At 41.0% G+C, this 15,570-nt stretch overlaps 1 protein-coding gene across 2 annotated transcripts in view; it reads left to right on the forward strand.

Annotated features, from left to right (window-relative positions):
* RPS6KA2 (ribosomal protein S6 kinase A2) overlaps positions 1-15,570 on the forward strand; it is a 177,820-nt gene that overhangs the window by 114,436 nt on the left and 47,814 nt on the right. For both annotated transcript variants that reach the window (XM_054196928.1, XM_054196929.1), the window contains exons 7-10: positions 759-796; positions 1,556-1,698; positions 9,574-9,644; positions 10,476-10,564. In XM_054196928.1, the coding sequence (XP_054052903.1) occupies positions 759-796; positions 1,556-1,698; positions 9,574-9,644; positions 10,476-10,564 (341 nt within the window). The remainder of the gene's footprint in view (positions 1-758; positions 797-1,555; positions 1,699-9,573; positions 9,645-10,475; positions 10,565-15,570) is intronic.

Here is a 15,570-nt window from a genome sequence, read left to right on the forward strand (position 1 = left end):
AACACCATCCTTATTACTGTGTCGGTATTTATACGCAGAAAAGTTACCAAAATCATTATTTTTCAGTTTCAGTGTTCCTTCTTGTTTCCACAAAAACTAGCAATGCCTTTTGTGAACAACAGTAATTTTTCTCCCAGAAATGTTGGAATGCCTTTGTGAGAATAAAATGAGTTGGCAGGTGGCAAACATGAGAACGCTTGAACTTGGCTTCCAGGCTGAATTTTCATTTATGCTTCTGGACAGAATAAATTAGCAGGGGCTGAGATCCATGCCGTTAGGCTGGTGACTAGTCATTGTGCTCTACGATCACTTTTATTACTTCAGCATGAACGTAGCTACCTTTGGAGTTAATTTTAGGTCCAGTAAGTCCAAGCCCTGATTATTTGCGTGCTTGCCTTTATTACTATGAGAACAGGAAACCTGTAGCTCCTTCTCCTGCTGGAAGCAGATACTCTGCAGTTGTTGGCTTTGAACACCCTGTTCTTCCTGAGCTCAGTTTGCATGCCCACCCTGAGCAGGCTGTGGAGTAAGGAGGAGGCTCCCCATGCGAGTGCCGCAGGCCATGCCTGCTTCAGACATGAAATTAGGCAGACCTTTGAGGATCATTTTTCTTTCTGGAGGCATATAATCCACTGAGGGTTTGTTTGCACGTGTATTTGAGTCTTATATATCTCTTTACCTGTCTTGAACATCTTTTATTCGTGTTTGTTAACTGCAGTCTATGCCTGACTAATGAATACTTGCTTTTTGCTTTACAGCATTCTTCTTGATGAAGAGGGCCACATTAAGATAACAGGTATGTGAGGAATGGAAAACTTAATGTCTACAAACATTTTGGTTTTGTTTCTGCAGTATGTTCCGTGCATCTTGGTCTGTGCTTGGAAAGAGTTTGCTTATAAAAACTCAGAAGCCAGAAAAGTTTGAGTATTGGAGTTCTCTACTCTGGCAATTCGTTAAGCACCCGAGCTGCTCAGCACATGGAGAACATAGTGTTTTCTTGGTAAAATTGTAGTCCTGACTGACATGAAGTGTGTGGGCTTGGCTGCCTACCAACGTGGATGGAAGGATGCTTCCGGTATGACTGCTTACTCCAGATTAAATTCTCTGAATTATAACTGTGCAGAGGGCACCTGGAAAGACGCCCCGTTGCCACCCTGGAGGTGCTGTCTGGACATCCTGTTCACCGGTGTCCATCTGGGATTATTCTTCTTGACGCTTTGGTTAGCTGAGCAAGAACCCTTACCAGCATTGTCTTCAGCAAACTTGAACTGTGTATTTCTGCTTATTTAAACTCTCTCTTCTGCTTTGGGCCAGAACCTCATTCTGAACAGAGAAAATTATACACCTATTTCAGGATGTACTAACAAATGCCATCCAGGCCCTCCACATGGGCAGGACTGGAGCACACATGTACCTGTGGCCTTTCTGCATGCAGACACAAGGGTGCTTCATCGTCTGCTTGGTGTGTTTTGTTTGAACAGTTGAAGTGAGTGAAAGTGTAAATAATCATTTTTATAAACCTGACAAGTCTTTTTTTTGGTTTCAATTTATTTAGATTTTGGTCTCAGTAAAGAAGCCATCGACCATGACAAGAGAGCGTATTCGTTCTGTGGAACAATAGAGTATATGGCCCCAGAGGTGGTCAACCGACGAGGACACACGCAGAGTGCAGACTGGTGGTCTTTCGGCGTACTCATGGTAATGGAAAAGTTGCGTGTGTTTGTTTGTTGGAGAGGTGGCTGTAGGAGTCATCGTATCCCTCAAATAAAAAGTACCACTTCCAGCAATTAAGGGTTGATCACAAAGTAGTTGTGTAATGACTGCTTGATCGTTTTCATAGCATCAGCGATTGCAAACCAGCTTCTCCTGGCAGTATATGAGGTAGATTTTGCCCCCAGATTCTCTCTCTTCCTTCTCACAGTCCTTTGCTGCTTTGGTTGGTTACCATGGGCCATGAATATTTCTACTGCACAGAAACAGGACAGGGCAAGCTCAGAAGAGCACATGCGTTTCAGAAGAAATATCTGTCTGGTTACTAACATGGTTCCTGTTAGGAAGCAATTCCCCAAGCAGCAATTTTCAGAAGTTAGGGAGATCCTCTCAGAGAAACTCAGAGATTTACTCTTTTTTTTTCTGCAAAATATAATATAGATTAAAAAGGACATGTTTTAGAGGGCGCTCTGAATGTTTCACAGGACATCTGTGGTTCTTTTGCCATTCATCTGTCTTCACATCAGTATTGCTGACCCTTGTTCCACTAATGAGATTCAGGTAGTTTTTGGACTGGCGGTGGATTTCCTGTTAGTCTTATCAGCTGGTGGGAGGCTGTCACTCAAAAACCTCCTTTTCTCCTGGTGGGAAAAGAAAACAAATACATATGGGGACCATGTTATCCTCCTATTTTCTTCTGTATCATTTTGCTGTGCCTTAATTATGACTAGTTTGGGATGTTTGCTTTGTCCTGAGCACATGCTGAAGCTGGTTTTAAAATGATGCATGTGAAACAGTTTTAAAATGACTGGTATTCACGTGGGATGGAATCACCAGAACCAGACATAAATGTATCAGTTGGCACAGAGGAATAGTTAGGAATTCATCTTTTTCTTACATGTCTTTGTACTGCATTAACTATACAAAAGTTACAATTTCTACCCACTATTGCTTACCTTTTAAGAGTCCTGCAAGCTGTTCTGGAGGGAGTTTAAATGGAATCGATATGAGAAATAGTGCTAATTCATTTTTTATACACGGAAATCAATGAAAAGTTAGTTAAAATGCAAGATGAATTCACCAAAAATCAGTCATGCTAGATTAATCTGATATTTTACTTGATGAGATAGCCACCTTTATTTAAACAAAGTAAATGAAGTGGATCTCGTGTGTTGCAGGAGAAATTCATTAATTGAGGACACTTATTAGTCCAATAATTGTCCAAAGATGGTATAGTACCTATACCATCTATGAATACATCACAGGGAAAAACACCACAGAGAGAAAGGAGCTATTTAAGCTAAAGAGTAATGTTGTCCCAAGAATAGGTAGGAATAAACTCATCGTGAAATGTAGTTAGCCTGGAAAGCAGAAGAAAGCTCCCGACTGCTTAAGAAGTGAGGCCCTGGAAAACACTTTCCAAGAAGAGCTCTGTGAGAGATATCCGACTGTGGTGGAGCTGCTTTGCTTACGAGAAGGACCCAATAACATCCTCCTGAGTGCTGCAGTATTTCACACTGGGATACAGCGTCAGGAAAGTTTCTCAAGGGGGTATTGAACCCTCCGCATGCCAATCATCTAAAATTAGGTGTTCGGATGGTAACCTGCTCCCTTCTGCACTTGTGCAGCCTGTTCGATCTGTGGTGCCATTGCTGCAGAGGAAGATGAAGAGAAGATCAAAGAGAAGCTCGTTTGTGACATTGTGATTTTTTAAAAGCTATATGAACACTACAGGTTTTTTGAAGGAGTTGTTCCCAGCGTCGTTTTATCAAGCATAGGCTGTCCCTTGAGGCCAGACACCATGCATTTATTACTCTCACAGGGATATGTTCAGATAACGAAGGTGATGCTGCTCTCCCCTGAAGTGTGCAGGCTGCAGGTCTACCCAAGTGCTCAGTGCATGGCCACCAACAGGCAACTCAACGCGGTGCAGCACGGCAGCTGTGGCTCACCTTGCACCCCACCATGGTGGTCACGGCTCCCCTGCAGAACCAGGGCAGATGCATAAATTAACGTAGCAATATGCTCTTCTAATACAGCTCCATTTCCTGTGGTATGGAAGCTATTTTAGGTAGCTATATATTACCCTACATACCACAATCCATAGAGTATGTTTAAATTCTGTTTACCCTGAGTAGACAACTGGTGCCACCAAAGGAAGGATAGGAAGCAAAGCGAAAACTAGTAATAATTTGGGGTGGGGAAGGCCTACATCATTGATCTAGCTGGTTGACAGCAGTTAATCTAAGTAAATATTGTAATTTATTACCTGAATTTTAAAGGAGTGGAACATCCTTATCTCCTATGGCCACAGATCCATTTGTGGATGCTGAGCACTTCAGAACCACAGAAGTGTTTATGTGTTTATTCAGGAAAGCCGATAGGTTATGGCTCATATAATAAATATATGCCAGCCCTTTCATTTTTTTTATTTTATATTTAGTTTTGGAGGATATCTGTGCTTCCTCACTATCTCCAGTGAAAGGATGGTGTATTTGGTGTATAGATTGTTTTTCTTTCACCTGCTCATGAACTTGGCTCCTTCCCCTCAAACTAACAAAAAACATTGTTAGTTTTGTGCTTTCTTTTTTCCCCCAGCTCTCCTTTCATCCCCTCCCCAAGGGATTCAGTGTATTAGAATTAGAAAAGATAAGAATCCATATAAATGGAGGTGAGTTAAAGAGAGTGAAATCTTTTTAACTGTAAGCTGATGCTTTAAGCCTTTGAGTGCCATCTTAGAGAAAAATAGCTCTAATCAGTTGAATCTTTTTTCCTTTTCAACAATTAACTGGTAGGGGCAGAAAAAAAGGGTATTCCCATACTCTTAAAATGCAGGAGGATTTTCTGCTGCTGTCTTTCACTCTGCTCATTTCTCCTTGTTTTCCTTGATCTGTCACTTGTATGTTCTATTAGGGAAGCTGGTTTTCTGCCAGTCTGAAAAACTGAAGAGAGTTAAATGGTATCCAAATGATTTATTAGCACTTCTCTAGAAGTAATTTGCAGTATGATGTGAAATATACAAAGAAAATGTACCAGTTGGTAGCGTATCCACAGATCGAAAGGAAGTGAACATGATAGTGTAATTTTCATACCTAAATTTTGATCAATAGAGGAACAGATTAGGCAGATAGTGATAAAATGCCCTGTAGCCTAGCCATCAGAAGAGTAACCACTCTTGTCTGTTTTTGTATGTGAAAAGGGATTAATGCTACAATACGAAGAGTCAGGGTGTACCAGCAGCTCCTTGCCAAGCTGCATTGACCAGGCACAGGCTAGAATCAAACTGAGTGATCCTTGAAGGCAACATTAAATGTGGCACGTTGTGATCAAAACAAACTTATCCGAAAAAGACTAAATTCTTGACTTAATTAATTATGTTATTAATTATTTTATTAATTATTATTAATTATTCAGTGGGGGGTTTACTATCAACAACAGTAAAACTTTGTTTACCACCAGATAAGCCTTTGACACAGGCCACAAAACCAGACCTGTTTGTTTGCTGCTCATTTTGTTTGAATTGTTTTATGGTAGCTTAGTATGTGTCAACTCCTCTAGTTATACACAACTTGAAATTAACCCTTTCCAAGCATTACAGAGAAGAATATCTGCCTCTCATTTAGTACGTGATGACAACTACTGGGACCCAGTTAAAATTTTGTGCTGGTGAATTTACATGGTTTATCATGACCAGACAGATTTTTTCTGCCTTCCTGCATCTTGCTTATTGCATTGAAGCTTTTGGACAGGACGTATTCTACAAAAGCTTTGCATCAGGAGATCTGCATGGACAAGCAGTTGACTTCAATTGTTAAAAAGTTGTGTATAGGACTAATACCTTTTCAACTGCGCTGTAAGAGCCTTGGCGCCCACACTGCTGTCTCTGGGGCCCAGATAAACAGGTCTGTGTGATATCACACGCACAAGTCTCTTGGAAGACCTCTCAAAGCAGCGGGTTTGTAGTTCGTCACACCACCTCATTTACAAGGCACAGACCTCATGGAAATTGTGTCCCTTTTCAGTTCAGGAAAAAACACTGTACACCTTTAGGAGTCACGTGGGCAGAGAGGGGAATATAATTAGAGAAAGAAAGGGTGTGATGGCTCAGTAGGCAGCTCCAAATAAAAAGAAATGTCTTTATATTTGTAAGCAATGTAGTGAATGTGTGAGTAGTGAAGTCTTCACAAGAAAAGAAAATATCCTTTTGGTATCCAGACAAAGCAGTCAGCTCTGTAATAATTTTGTAGTAACTGTACAGTGGCATTGGAAAAATCAATATGAGACATCAAAGCAATATGATCTTCTTTTATAAAAGACCATCATAACACGTGTTTCATTCCCAGTGCAAGAGACGGTCTTCATCAACAGTATGTCGAATGTTTATGTTAGCTGCTGTGTGAAGGTATTCAAACCCTTTGCAAACACCAATTCATTATGCGTCACACCTGGCTAATAATAAAAAATTCTTAATGCATTTTACAAACAGTAAAACAACGGAGGGGCAGACCAGCTCCCAGCTACCTGGGAAATGACTGGAAGCATTGAGAGGGGAATCCGGCCATTCTGACAAGAGTGTCTCTCTCTGCTTTCCAAAACCGAGTGGTATCAAGTTTCTTTGTAACCCTGAATTTATCCTGGGCTCACAATACTTTAGCAGACTTCAGCTGAAGTAATTTTCACAATCTGCTCTCCTTCCATCTGCTAGAAAGATTCATCTGGCAATTACCCCAGGCTGTGGATTTTTTTCTCGTTCATTATCTTCTTCAATGATCTACCAAGGTCACTTCTTGAATCTGTTCCCTCAGGAAATGTGGCCCTCTTTCCCAAGGTCTTCCCACATGTCTGGGGTCTCCAGTGATGGTGTTTTGCCTACTGGAATTGGTGATTGCCCTGAAAACTAGAGAAAGGAAGCACTGCAGAGTATGTCGAGACCTAAGCAGGGGCTGGATTAGATGAGTCCAGAGGCCTCTTCCCATCCAGCTTTAATTCTGTGGTTCTTTTAATAGGCAGCTGGACTGGAACAGGGAATATTTGCCTTTCTTGTTGGGTATTGGTACAGAAAGGAAGCCAAGGTTGGAGGGAGGGAGGCACAGCCTTCTGAAGTAGTGGCTAACAGAAGGTGGTCCTCCAGAATACCCAGGGAGTGAATCATTGGGAGGCAAGGAGCAAACAGATGGTTTATACAGACGGGGAAGTGGGGAGAGTGAAAACTGAGTCTCCCCGCAAAACTATAGAGTCTGCTTTAATAGCCAAAAATACTACAGAGTTTCTTCACAACTAGGCTCAGCTCCTTGTCAACCTGCCGTGACCCATACAACTCTGTATTTATGTGCAAGGGTGTTAGCAGCAAGCGCTCACTCCTGTTTGCATGTTTACGTTTAGCAAGGTTTTTGATTTTTTGTAAAAATAAGCAAGAAAACAGGTTGTTTTGTGGTAAAGCGGTAGCTTTAACTGATGAGATGAACTGTTCTGATTTTATTTGTTTTCAGATTTGTTATTTCATTTTTAACCTTCAACAGATTTAATCAGGACTGCAATTGAGTAACCAGTGCTTTCTTCCAGCTGCTGCTTAGTTGAGTTCATTGAAGTAAAAAGGTCTGGTACATTTAACTCACATAGCTGCCTTTCACTTTAAATATTGATGTTAAGTGCATTTCTTCTGAATCTGAATTAATCTCAACGTTAGACCTGTGTAATTGGAGACATGTGGTAACAAAGTGCTAGCCATTAGAGCAGCGCAATAAATATTCCCTGCAGCCTCTGGACCATCATTTCCCCTGCTCCCTCCTGCAACTGAAATTTCTTTTTTCCTTCCTTTCCTTCCTTTCCTTCCTTTCCTTCCTTTGGGTTTCTTGGCCCCGTGCAGCCATGGTGCATTTGCAGATCTTTCTGTGATATCGTGGCGGGTGGGAACTACAGTCCTCGTCTTCCCGTGGAGTCATTGACCAAGCAGTTGCTTATATCTGTGCCATCTGCATCAGCAGTGTCAAGCCCGTTTCCGCCAAAACAAATGAGCTGTAGGAGTCATCGTTAGCGCTGTTAAATTAGATTTATTGTAACAACAAAGTAACATGAGCAAGTGTAAGTGAACATTAGGTACTTACTCTGAAGGTAAGCTCTTTCAGAAATCGTGAGGAGGGTTTAGTACAATATATACCATTGCTGCTGCTGCCCTGGGAAGCAGCGTTCTCTGCTCCTCATCCCCACTGTATCTGAACACTTTTTTCAGGGCTAAGGCTCTAATAGGTCAGAATTACTTTGAAAACGGTGCTTGAGCTCCGGTGTCATTTTGGCAGTTTTAAAAATTCTCCCCCATCATGTTTCTCTCTAAAAGACGAGCTGCTTTCCTCCAGCTCTACCGGCCAGCTCTTCTCACTCTACCAGCCAGCAGGGGTTAACACATTTGTGTTTTCCAAATCTTATGTATATTTTTCAGCCATACACACTTTTAAAAAGTGTTTTTTCCTTGTTTCTACTATGTTTTATTACCTTGAGGCAATTTGTTACTAATGCAGATTAATCCTTCAATTAATTATAGTCAATTAGTTATCTGGCTTCTAAACCTCTCCTCTGCCCTCCTCCCAAAACTAGCATAACAGTTTCATGGTTACAGTTTTCTTATGTTTTCTTACATTTTTCCCACGGTGTGGCTATATTTAATCTGGGAAAAGGGAAGAGTCAGGCTGCGGGGCAGTCCGACACAGGTTTTGGCAATGAAGGGATCCTTTTTTGCATAAATGTGCTTCCTGAGAGCAGTGAGGTTACTTGTGAGATAAGATACAAAAACTACATAAGGGTTGCAGAGTCTGTCCTGCCGTAACAGGTATTTAATTATAGAAACACATATTTATTAGTAGGTACTTATTATAGTAGAAGAGATCCAAACGATTCTCCTTACCCTCAGTGGGCATTGTCCTCCTTTGTTCTTGGTGTCTTGGTGTTTGGTGATGCATAACCTTCATCATCCCTTGGTCAGAGGAACCAGCTGCCACTTGTACCCCCATGAAATGCTGTGGCAGGCGCTGCATGAAAGACCTGGTACTGAACCCATATCAGGCAAGCTTCTTTGGCTGGGTTTTTCTGGTTTTGGTTTTTTTTTTTTTTTGGTTACAAATGTGAAATTCCTGTCAAATTTAATGAAAGCATTAATCTGTTTCAAAGGAACCATAACTGATTGATGTTTTCCTGTGTGAGTTGGGCAAGTAATTGATGATGATTGCTGAGTTTTGCTTTGAGATTTGGGTTCAGCTAAATATGACACTTGCAAAATTCATCACTAAATACAGACAGGGGAACCAAAGCGGGAGAGAAAAAAGCACGCTCAAATGCCTTGAGAACATGGGGTTTGTGCATGTTTCTCCTGCAAAGTATAGCAGCGGTATCTCTAGGCGGTGCAAATACACAATCAAAAAGGTGGTTTGACTCAAGCTAAAAAGATGGGGAGTGGCATGTTGAACCCATTTTCCTTGCACCAGAGTCCATGCCAAACATCTAAGAACAGCCATACCCGTTCAGACTAAGGGTCCCCCCAGCTGAATATCTCATCTCCAGCATTGGTCATAAAATGGTTGCTGGAGGAAACAGCGTATATGAGACTTCTTCCCAAACATACCAAACCTTGACCCCAATTATCAGTGTAAACGGTTTATAACAAGACTCTTGAACAAAATAGTCATGTCGATCCTTCATGTTCTGCATAATCCAGACTTGCCGTGTCATTTTTTTCTGAGGTATAGCTTGTTGGGCCGTTTCTGTTCCTCCAGTTTTCAGTTGTGTTAGAAATAGAAGGTGGGTGTGGTGTCGATCAGCTATGCAGACCGTCTCAATGCTCATTTGATTTACCATTTTGTTGTTACTCCACAGTTTGAGATGCTGACGGGATCGTTACCCTTCCAGGGAAAAGACAGAAAGGAGACAATGGCACTCATTCTCAAGTGAGTACCAAACCTGCTTTCCTTGCTCTGACTATGAGTTAACTGTACCCTCTGGGCAGCCTGTAGCTCCCGAGTATATGAAAGGTAGAGAATAATAATGTGGTTTTTAAAGCTGTGTAAGGCATGAATCTGGTAAGGCACGCACAGCTGATGCCTGCATGTGGGTCTAAAATTGCCTTCAGAATAAATAGTAGGAAGTGAATTACTGAGAGGGCCTTACAAAAGACATGTATCCTATTTTCTGTAGTACAGAATGTCATTACTCGCACAAAAGTGGGAACAGTCACATTTCTGCAGGATTTGTTGTTGCCAAGTTTCAAATCTTTTCCTTTGCAAATTTCCCATTCATTTAATGTTAAGTGCACACATCAGTATTTGAAGCTTGTCTTCATCTTTATACGTTTTTTCTCTGTAGCAGTGAATTGCCAAGGGGAAAGTTTTATTTTCTTTAATCAATATGTGGGTTAGTATCGTTATTTTCATTAAGTTGTGTTTGTTTGTTTAAATTCCTCTGGATTCCCCAATTTATTCCAGCAAGCTAAAAAAGTGAAAAAAATTCTGTAGGAAAATGACCTTAGGTTGCAAAAGGTGTTATAAGATTCATTAGATCTACTGTACCTTTAGTGAAGCCAGCGGTAACACCTTCTTTAACTCCAGCAGAAACAAGATCAGGTCCTCAATCTGTATTGCGTTATGCTTAGGTAGCCTTTGGTCACCAAATTCATGTGTGTCTGCCCGTCCTGACTACTACAATTCCATTTTTAAAACCACAGTGGGATGGAGAAAATTTTTGAGAAATCTATTTTCTTTTCAAGTGTTGTGTTCTTTCAGAGCCAAGCTGGGAATGCCACAGTTCTTGAGCGTAGAAGCCCAGAGCCTGCTGCGAGCCCTCTTCAAAAGGAACCCCTCCAACAGATTAGGTACGCGCGCGCGCGTTTGATCGGGGCATTTGTTATGTGCGCTCTGCCGTGTCAAGTGGTGATCGTTTCTCTCGGTGCATCTTCCCTGATAGTTACCCTCTTCATTATGTGGCATTTTGCGTTCTTTCCCAGAGTGCGCTGAACCTTGAGCGTTACTAGAGAAATTTGCAAAGGGCACAGGGAATCCATTGGAATCTAAAACACGATATTAGCTTGTATTTTATTTTTTCAGTGACGAGGTAGAGTAAACCACCGGCGTTTATGAAAAGTTTAAGATAACTGCTGCATATGATAATATACAGAACTGAGAAACAGGTATCTTTTTAATTCTGTATAATTTAGCTGCAAATCTGAGGTTGGGACCAAAAGGGAGTAGAATTTCTCTCTCCCATTCTCAAATACATTTAAATGCTGTCTCGTTCTGTTTGCTGGGAGCATTTTCACAGTAGGCCTTCTTCTTTATTACCCTAAATGCATTATCTCCTTTCTTACTACTGTGTTTTCACCCTTTGTTAATGATCCTATTTAAATTGTGATAAACTAGAAGCATGTATTGGGTCACGTGTCTTACGCCATACCTTTGCCTGGGAGTTTTATTAAGAAATTCATTGCATTTGGTGAGGTCATGGACAATGCCTGGTCCATGATTTTTATTGCAAATTTGGTCTTTGTTGTTATGTGGAAAAATAAGAGCAGTCATATCAAATGAATGATATGAAGATAATAGCACCATATTGGTTTTCATTTAAAAATCATATCTAGTTCTGTGAAAAATTTTGGAGGTTTTTTTTTTTCTCCACAGCTCTCGTATTCTGCATTTTGGATGAACAGGGGAAGAATTTGCTTTTAAAGGAAAGGGACAAACCCCTCCTTCGTACCTCTGTTGGGTTTTTTGTGACCTTGGGAGCAGGAATTGACCTGAGGAGCAGGAATTTAATCCTTTGATTCTGTAAACTGTATCACAAGAAGAGAGCTGATGGGTCATATTTAAGTATGTGGTCAACTGTCATTGCCATCCATGGGAGTTTTGGCAGCTAATAAATGACTTGTCTTTTAGAGAATGGTATATACTGGTTAAATATTGAGGCTTGTGAAAAAAAAGTCCTGTGGACAAGGACAGTGTGGAGCAGGCTGCCTCTCGCTGCGACCGCTGGGGAGAGCAGGAGCCCAGAGCCCTTGCTCCACGAAGGGACCAGGGACAACCCGGCCTCCCGCAGGGCTGGGTGGGAATGGGGAGCTAGTCCCTCAGCACGCTGCTGTGGCCCCTCTCCTCCTAGGGGAGACACCTGCAGAGCCCGCAGAAGGAATGCCCTCCCATAGGTTTTACCTCTTGACCTAAATAGTAGCTTGTGGAGTCTGATACGCTCTAGAGATAGTAGTGGAAAAACACATTTTCTCAGCAGGTTTCAATTGCTCTCAAGCAATTTGCTTGACGTTAGAGAAAATTAGAGTCTTGGGATTTCTAGGTTTAATCTATGTTCGGAAAAACAAGATGCTGCAGCAAATCTAAACTTTTCCCCGCTCCTCCCGCTCTGTTCCTTTCTGCTGTTTCCTCCCTGTCTCCGTCTCTTGGTTTTGTTCTGCTCTGCTCATTTTGTGGCTTCCCACAAGCTGCTATCCATCCAAAATGGGGCTCCAGTGAAATCAGCAGGAGTTTCTGGATACTGATCCTTAAATGAAAAGCTACTTACCAAAATAAGCGAAGTTGCTTAGTTTTAGGCATGACAGTTCTAGCCACCATACGTCTCCCTTTTAATAATGGGGAATTGTTAAGGGTCAGGGTTTTAAACCTGAGGTTTATTGAAATACTGGGAAGGCTGGGAGAGAGGAGGAGATTATTTATAATGCAAACATCCAAGGAAATAAAATCTAAAAAAGTAACAGAAAAATGGATCTTAACATTTCAGGGATAGCGGTGGAAAGCTTCTGAAGGCTCTCGCTGTTTTAACTGATTGAGAATCAGCACAAAGGACAATGAAAACAGACTTGTTGGTAATGAAAGAAGGAATACTTAAATGGTTGGCCTAAATACTGAACAAAAGTCAGTAGATAAAAGGACTGCTTCAACTTTGTGGATTTTAGCTTTTTCTGGGAAAGGAATAATAGTCTGAAGTTAAAAGAAAAGTAGGCTTAGACATCCTGTTTTGAAAAATCTTTGGAAAATTAATGAAGCGCACTAAAATAAATTAATCATATTATGGATCAAACACTTCTTTTTCAGCCATTGTTTCAGAAGTTTGCAAATCTGGAAAGTGTTTGTATTTACTTCCAAAGTGGTTTTAACATTGGCAAGATGAAAGATGCTGAGCTTCGAAAATCATTTTATCCTGACTACCATCTTGCTTTTTGCTATTTGATTTTGATATCTTAACAAATAGAAGTAAAGATTGATGATGTATTTTAAATTTTGCTTTGAAACTTTTAAGTTTTGGATTATTAATGGAAAAAAATATTAGAGTTGAAGGGAGATACTCAGACAAGGCGGAGAAGGAATTTAGTAATCCAGTTTACCTGATTCTATTTTTAAGTCTGGTGCCTGTATTAATGCTTTAGGAAAAAAAAAAAATTAAGGAATGGAAAGTCTGCCTTCCTTTGGCATCCTTTCTTATGGGTGTGTTCTGTACTTTTCTGAGCCTATACATTTTGCTGAACGAATAGTCTGCATAGTGCTGCTTTGGTATTATTGCTCTGATTAAATACAACAAATTTCATATTATGGATGAACATAATTTTAAATTCTTAAAAGAAAGTAACCGGAATATCCAGGCAAGCAAGGAGTAAGCATCTCAGAAAGGAAATTGTACTATGAAGGTGCTAGTTCATTCCATTTCCAGGAACTTAGGCAAGGGTCTAATTCTTATTTATCCTAAGGCCTGGGTCTACTCAGGTAGGTAAATGAATGTAAAGAGCATTTCAGGAATTCCCTACACTGCTGAGCAATGTAAAGGTTCTAGTCCTTATAATTGAGAAGCTTGGCCAAGAAAGTATAGAGTAGAAGCATGCGCCAGTAGATTCAGAGTAGTAGCCACAGAAATTGTTATCACTCCCTTATCCCATGTTGTCAGAGAAGATAATTTCTGCTTTGGCACATAGAAAACTTTGTTTTTCAGTTTTATAAGATGATGAGTTTTTAAAACAAGTGTCCCCTTTGTCAGAGTGACTGTACATCTTTCTTGTAAACCTTAGGAACACGTTTCAAAAAATTTAGCCCACTAAAAAGATTCTGAAGCTGTGGAGACACTAAAATTTTATGATCTGAAACTAAAAATCTGGAAACTCTTTCTGCTCATTTTGGATATCCAAATAATCAACTTTCAAATTTCATAGGTCTCCCTTTTTCCCCTTAATATATTCCGAGGCTCAGATTGTCCATAATGATTCGACAATCAAAACCAATTACAAATAAAACATTCTACTGTTACTGCTTGTAGACACTTTTATTACAGGCATAAAACAATCTTAGATAATCAGGTTCTCGCTTATTAACATGAGGCTGCTTTTATATGAATCCTTGCACTCTATAATGTGTTTAAACTGGCAATTTGATTTGAAAGCATTATTTATCTTCTCAGACCCTCATGGGACTGGATAGCGTGTAGGAATATTTGCAGGCAATAGGTTTGATTGTGCTGATTATTCTTTACAGATAGGTTTGATTACTAAATTGAAGTTAAAGTGAAGAAGTTCATGTGGTGTGCCATCGTGTGCTGCACTTCCACAGTTTGCTAAATACCCATCTCTAGGCCAAAATGTCCATCCCCATGAAACAGGACTTTCCAGTTATGACTTCTCCAGTGCTTCTCTTTTCTCTGTGAAAGCACATCTCTTATTAGTACCGCTTTAGATTTGCAAATGGTACGTGAATGGCTGAGCAAATCCAGAAGGACTCCGCCATGACCACTGAGCACCAGTGCCCAACCTCTCCCATGGACTTCTGCAGCGGGGTCAGGGTTGCCCCTCTGGGCTACCAGAGCTGTCCCTGAACACACCCTTGAGGCACCTCCCTCCTCCAGTTGAGGAGAGGACCAGGCCACATGCTGCTGCCTGCAGCCACAGCACACAGCCCAAGAGGGAGCCATGAGCTATGCCAGTAGGTCTCATAGTGGGGAAGATCAGCGAATAAAAACTGCAGGAAGCACTGAACCTTCTCCATGGTGTAAAATCGGTTGCTGGGAATTGGAAGTCTTTCACTTTTTGCAAAATTAGGCTATTACCATCCTAAATCTCTTTAATACATTAAGCTAACTAGAGATGGAGTCAAGCCCTGGCACTCCTAGCAACATATTCCTTCAGCGCCCAGAGCTCTGATCTGAGGTGCTCCAAGTGGGAAATGCCAATTTTTCAGACAAACGTCTGTCAACTGCGTGCTACATTCCTTACTGCACACTGCAGTCCCCCATTAAGAGAAGTAGCTATCGGTGGCCTTTTTCCTTGGTCCTGGTTCCTGTGTTTTTGTGGAAAAAAGAGTAACAGTAGCAAAAAGTATGGCTTTCAAATAGATTGTTTGAAAAAGGCAGGGCATTCCCATCACACAATGATCTATCTATCCATAAGCCAACAACAGAGGGAAAAGGGAAACAGCGGGGAAGGGACAGAGCAGAGAAGATTGAATGCATTAGCAGTTATACTCAGTCTAGGGAATGCTACGAGTACCTTACAGGTCTGTAGCATTTATCCCAGCCCTTCCAAATCAGTTTGGCACTTGGGTTTCATCCTTATGTAGCAAAGAACATCTGCCCGTTACGTTTCCAGTCACCGCCACTGAACACAAAACATTTTTCACAGATACTTCTTCTCTGAAGAGTTGCTTAATGTAATTCTCTTCATGTTTCTGTTGACAATGCTAAAATCAGAAGCAATCTGCCAAGGGAATCTAGTGCAGACTTTAGACTGTGAGTTGAAAAAACATGCTAGGGAAGATGTAGAACAGGTCTTGTTGCTAAGTCTCAGTATTTTCTTATTCGGTACCCATGGGCCATAAACAACTGCCTAGGGAAGAGTAAGAA

This window comes from Rissa tridactyla, chromosome 3, assembly GCF_028500815.1.
Source record: "Rissa tridactyla isolate bRisTri1 chromosome 3, bRisTri1.patW.cur.20221130, whole genome shotgun sequence".
Taxonomy (NCBI): domain Eukaryota; kingdom Metazoa; phylum Chordata; class Aves; order Charadriiformes; family Laridae; genus Rissa; species Rissa tridactyla.